The 6,000-nt window shown below is 45.2% G+C and overlaps 1 protein-coding gene across 12 annotated transcripts in view; it reads left to right on the top strand.

Moving 5' to 3' along the window:
- The first annotated feature begins 2,027 nt into the window (after positions 1-2,027).
- Positions 2,028-6,000, top strand: part of LOC115339324 (centrosome-associated protein CEP250-like) — a 13,599-nt gene continuing 9,626 nt past the window's right edge. For 6 of the 12 annotated variants that reach the window (XM_030009117.2, XM_030009115.2, XM_030009114.2 and 3 more), the window contains exons 1-4: positions 2,028-2,237; positions 2,671-2,798; positions 3,064-3,184; positions 4,887-5,041. In XM_030009117.2, the coding sequence (XP_029864977.1) occupies positions 2,048-2,237; positions 2,671-2,798; positions 3,064-3,184; positions 4,887-5,041 (594 nt within the window). In that variant the 5' untranslated portion in view covers positions 2,028-2,047. Of the gene's footprint in view, positions 2,238-2,670; positions 2,804-3,063; positions 3,185-4,886; positions 5,042-6,000 lie in introns of those variants that run through there. The other 6 variants (XM_030009118.2, XM_030009116.2, XM_030009111.2 and 3 more) reach the window with 3 other exon arrangements.

The following is a 6,000-nucleotide window of genomic DNA, read 5'->3' as shown; positions in this document are numbered from 1 at the left end:
GGTGTCACGGCCTGAAACACACAAAGGAGGCAGGACGAGCTGCAGTATAATGAGCTAGATAAATCCATCATCTCCACCTTGGGTCCAGTAAACTTTAAACATTTGGGATCTGTATCAGTCTTCCATCCTGATACCTTTGGTTGGCAGAAGCCATCTTAAAACCATGATTTTGAACTAAGCCAGATTCCTCTCTGAGGCACCCCAGAAACAAGAATGTTTCTTATTGCCATCTGTTTCCTCGTTCCTCAAAAAATCCAAACAGGTGTCTGGAGGGGCTCGAGCAGGGTCTTTGCCAGGCCCAACAGTTACAGATGTTACTGACTGTCCAAGGAATGCAAGAAAGAAGAGAAAGGGTAGGTAGGCTACTTCACCTGGGAAAGTCCTGCCAGTCTTCAATGCGTATCTTCACTGATGAATAGAAATAAAAGGCAGTGCACTCTCGCTTCCCCTGTGAGGGATCCTGCATCTTATATAAAGATCTGAGTATTTCCTCCAAGCCTCCATTACCACTTCTGGTGTTGGCCTTCATTTCTCTAGCTGAAAGTAATATGGGTGCTGGCAAGTCTTATGAAACTCTCAAAGATCACCTTGGTGTCATTTGCTGCTGTCCCTACCAGGAGATACGAGCTAGGGGAAGAAAATGTGTCTTCATTATTGACAAAACCTCTCCCTTGGAGTCTCATTAGTCAAAAGAAAATTTTCCTCTTTCTTAATGTCTTCATTTCAAGACTTTGTTATGTCATATTCACATTCCCATCTCAAAAAAGATTGGGTATTTAGCCAGTATTTCACCTTTCTTCTGTGGAAAAAAGTGTAGTGGGCACATGCTTGGGTGTGACTGGCCAGCCTGGCTTAGGACTGGACAAGCAGCCTAGTTGTTTAGACAAACCTCAGCAGACAAAGCAATTTTCCCTTGGTGGTGGACGTCCTAAGAGTTTATTAAATGTTACACCATGCTGTAATGAGTTGCATGCTCTCCCTTTCAGGCTGACTCTGTCTCTGGAAGAAAAAGAACTAAGCCTCAGAACCCTGGAAGAAAACAACCTTGCTCAGCACAATGAAGTGTCTCAGCTTCTTTCTGCTATTCACCAGGCCCAGCAGCTTCATTCAGACCACAGAAGAGAAATACAAGAGCTCAACAACCAGGTGACCTATGCACTAGCATCCTCTTCTCCAGGGACATAAAATACCACCTTCGGCTTGTAGGCCCCAACTTGTTTCCCCCTCCCAACAATGTACACTCCTTCCGTATTCTGCCCAGAGACTTTGCACATTGAGGTGAAGGCTGGATCTGCTATGTTCTGCCTATGTTTTCCCCTATTTTCTCATGGTTCACAGCATTAAATCTCTGAGGAGAAACAGAAGACTCCTTGGAGCTTCTCAGTATCTCTGTTACAAGTGTTGTCCGAGATGGTGTTTCTACCTCTGTCGGGCACTGAGCAATCTCGTGAAACAGAAGTGGTTATCGCAGTCTGTGGAAGGCACTTCCATCTCAGGCAGTTCCTCTGGCATTCTGGAGATAATAAAGGATGCCAATTTCTCCCCTTTACTTCTACTCCCAAGCCTCCCTGGCAGACCTGCTCTCCATGTAGGGGTGCTTGATCTGCCACCTCAACCTGCCAGCCATCCACTCTCACCCTCACACACACACACACACAGAGAACTTAATTTCTGAGGTTGGAAAGCATGAAAATCTGACAGTTCAACCATTCCTTTGGGGATGGGGAAACTTCCTTTTGGCCCCTTAGCTTCCAGATACCTGTTTCTGGCTTATTTTTCTCAGTTTGAATCTTTGGCTTTGTGCCTTCAGTTTCCAGTGTGTTTTTTGCTTGAAGTAATCTCTCCTTCATTCCTTCCTCTACTTCCTGCTCTGCTGCCTCAGTAGCAGCCCTGTCCCTGAGGCTCTGTGCATCTGTGTTATAGATACAGTCACTGCAGGAAGTAGTGCTGGAGAAGGAGGCTGGCCTGGCAATTCGAGAGAAGCAGCTGCTACAGGATCTGGAGGAATCCCAAGCAGGTGAACGGTGCCTGAGGGGACTCTTTGCACATGCTGGAGGCTGAGATGTCTGAGCTGCGTTTGAGGCTTTGCAGCACAGAGAACAGAGCACAGGTATTGGCCACAGAGTGTCAGCAGGCTAACAGTGCCCACTGTGAAGCCCAATCCCAGCTGGACAGGCTGCACTTGGTTCTCCAGCGCGTGATCTGTGACAGCAGAGACTTAGGCACTTGGAGTTCAGGCAAGTTGTGGGAAGCGGGGTTAACAAGTCTATAGAGCATGTATAGGAGAGCAGATGGAGGGAGGGGTGGTTCTTTGTAATCCTGATATGATAGACTTATCCTTTCAGTTTAGGCTGACTCAAGCCTTGGGAAGTCTTGAAAGCCTGACATCCCTGCAGAGAGACAAGTCCATGTTTGTATGTGCAGAAATGAGCAGCATCAAAATGAAATAGGGCCCAAGTCATGTCAAGTCATAGGGCATGTGCGTTCTTCCTTGGGGCAATGCTGACATTAGTGGTCATCAAAATAACGTTAGCCTGTGACACATGTCTTGCCGTAACGTGAGCTCTAGGATGATGTCAAAGGCACTGCCACCTTCTCTTGTGTATAAAGAAGCCTTGTTGTTGGACACCCTTCAATTAAAGCTTGAAATAGAATGGCTTCTCTCTTCAGAACAGGGTCATGTCTGGGGCCTAACTGTTTCTCAGGCCAGGGACCTTCCTGCAGAGCTCACAGTGGACAGAGTGGCAGCAGCCCTACAAGACCTGCGTCAGCACCTGAAGCAGACTCAGCAAGCTCTGGTAATGTGTGTCTAGTGCACCCAGAAATCCTGTCCCTTTGCTGGGCTGAACTGACAAGCAGAGTGCCAAAGCCAGAATGGGTGTAAATTCTTGTAGGCCGGGTTGGCTTGCTGCCATGGCGAGAAAGGAGAATCGTGATCACATCTACCATTACTGTCCAATTGCCCCCTGCCACCTTGGCTATCTCTGCCTTAGTGTTTGTACCTCTTTGTCTCTTGCTAGTAGTGGCTCTGTGAGGTGATGCTTGTCTTCTTACCTCTTCCAGAATGATGCGAGGAAGAAGACACAGGACTTGGAGCTGGAGCTGAGCAACAGGCAAGCTGAGAGGGACCATTTCAGTGCCCACAATCAAGAGCTGCAGAAACAGTTGGCTCAAAGCCAGGAAGGTACAGCTTCTCCTTTCTGACCCACTGACCCCATCCTGTCTCACCAGCCGGGATCTCTGATACCATGCAGAGAAAAAGTGTAGTGCCCGAAGATGGGAAGAGGAGAAAAACAACAAGCATCTATAGAACTACCAGTCAAAGCTTTTTATAGAGAAACTTCCAGTGGATAGCAGTGCATCTAGCTGTGCTACTGGTGGTAATGTGCAGAGGTGGTGCCTTTCAGGTCACATGTCACTGCTAAGTAGGTGTAGCTTAATGCCTCACAGCATCCTTCTCCGTATGCTCTTTAAAAGCACCAGCGTGCAAAAAGCCTTGTCTTTATGGACTTCTTTTTCCTCTTACATGGCAGATTGACAGAGCATTAGTTCAGTGTTAAGCTCCTGTGTTACTGCATCCCTTCTGCTGCTGCTTTTCCTAGTTCTCTGGTACCTAGTGCTTCTGCATCCTTCTTACCTGTTTTCTTGCTGATACTGATTTGGTGTCTGAGCCCACAGCCATAGCAAACACAATTTCTTACTTCCCTAGCCACTTCTTACTTACGCCTTTGGTAACATGTTCACGTTGGGTTTATCTATCAACTGTTTTCCACATGTAATTAGTCACCTCTTCTTGTAATCTCCAGGCCATCCCAGACCCTGCAGGGCTATTGGCCTGTATGTATCATAGGTGGGCAGACATCCCTGCTGCTGTCTCTGTCATTGTTTTCCCACTCTCCACATCAGAATTGCTTTTTCATCTCATTGTCTTGTTTCCCTTGTCTCAGACTACAGAACAGGGAAGCGTGGGCATGCCTCATTGCCTCCCCCATAGGCTGTCGCCTGCTCATGTAGTGCCTTTACCTGTTCAGTATTTCTTCACGTTCCCTCTCTGACATGGAACTGCTGATAAATTTTCAGACTCTTTACAGGAGAGTTTTCCAGGCCTTAGTTCATCGCTTTTTCTGGAACATCTGTAGTTTTTGCTATGTATGTTACATATGATAACAGCTTATATACTTGAAATGCTGCCATTGGATGGATCCTGCTTGTCCCACTATTCAGTTCTTCCCCTCTTTAGTTCCTGTCTATTAGTTCAATCTATTATTTTAGTTTTAGTTCTGTCTATCAGTAGTCCTTCTTGCTTCAGGTCTCGGTAATGGTGTGATGCTCAGTTGTTCTTGCCTTGCTGTTGTCCTAGTATCACTGAATATTTCCTTTCTTCTTTTTTCTGCCAGTCCACAACATATTCCCCTAGCATTTTTTTGGACAAATACCAAAGTGCATCTTCAAGCACAACACTGACATCTGTTCTTTTTTCTAGTGTCTCTTAAGTCTTCCTGGTCAATTAACTGTGTCTTATTCAGTCTTCACTTTTGCTGCTTCTTCCTTTTCCTTTAGGACACTAGATCTGACTATCACCTACTGTCTTTGTCCTTGTTTCATCAATGTCGGTTCTACCTGCTTCTAACCCCGTGGGTGCCCTTAGGCCTGGCCTTTCAACAAGCAGAAGAGCAAACACGTTTTCATATTCTTCTGAACCTTGCCACTTCCTTTTTTCTCTGCCTGGAATTTTCCTTTATTTATGTCTGCTTTGAAAGTCCTTGTGGACTTAGGGCCTGGAAAACACAGACAGGCAGATAAGAAAATGATGTTTTCTCTGTAGAATGCAGATCACTTTGGTTTTGCTTTGCTTTTCACATTCTCCTTCACCTTTACTGCTGTAGAGACACAGATGGCAGAACACAAGAAGAACTCTCTACAAGCTGCCTTGCAGGAAGAGGCCACTGCTCTAAAGGAGGAGGCTATGACTCTACATCAAGAGGTGGCATCTTTGGAAAGGAAACTCGAGAGCACTGAGAAGCAAAGAAGGGATGTCCTGGTGAGGCTGGCAGATGCCATGAAGGGCCATTTCTTATATATTTTTTGGTCTTCTGTTAATTCTACGGAGCAGCTTTTTACGGTGGAGAGCTGTTTTTGGGTGGTCTTGTACAGTTTCAGTCGAAATCTGAGAATATATAGAGTATGCAAATGCTGACCAAGTTCCCCTCATTTTCCCCTTCCTTCACTCATCATTCCTTGTTACCCAGACTTTTGGTTCATGTAGCTGAATTAGCAGGGTTATCACCTTGGGTAAGAAAAGACAGTCCAGAAAGGAGAGATCGATAAGATGATCAATATCACTGACTATGTGGAGAGACCACAGACCACTACAAGAGCAGAAGAATATTGTTTACACCAGTCATTGTTTTTTGGTTTAAGTTTTCCAGTTGTGTTCTGAATAAGCAGGAAAAGATGCCGTAGTGATATAAAACTCAGTTACGATTCAGGGTGTTTATTTTCCTCAATTCTGAAGATTTCTGCCGTCGAAGCTTTAGTCACAGTAATTTTCAAGCTTGTCTCTATTTACGCTGCATGGTTTGGGCAATTATTTGTGTCCAAATCTATGTTTAGATTTCTAAATATCTGAATCTGGAAGAAGGGGTGAGAAGACAAAGTTTGCTAATAGTAGAAAGCTGGTCAACATTGCCCATCTGAGAGCAGACAGTGGGGAAAAAACAGAGAAATTTGAGAACCAAAAGTGCTGATCCAGATAAATATGTATGCCTGCAAGGGGAAAACTAGTCCTAATTTCAAACACAGAATGAAAGGCTGTGATCTGACTGTTACTCCTTCAAGAGGGCACAGTGGGGTTCTAGACGATGGTACCATGAAAAGTCTACACAGTAGAGGTCCAAAAAAAAAAACCCAACCCCAAACCTGGGAAATCAAATGTTGGGGTTGTTCTCTCTTCCCTTCCTCCCTAATAGAACATCATCATGCCACTGCCTAAATCATGGT

The sequence above is a fragment of the Aquila chrysaetos genome, chromosome 3, assembly GCF_900496995.4.
Source record: "Aquila chrysaetos chrysaetos chromosome 3, bAquChr1.4, whole genome shotgun sequence".
NCBI lineage: Eukaryota > Metazoa > Chordata > Aves > Accipitriformes > Accipitridae > Aquila > Aquila chrysaetos.
This window is presented reverse-complemented; position numbering and strand designations above follow the sequence as displayed.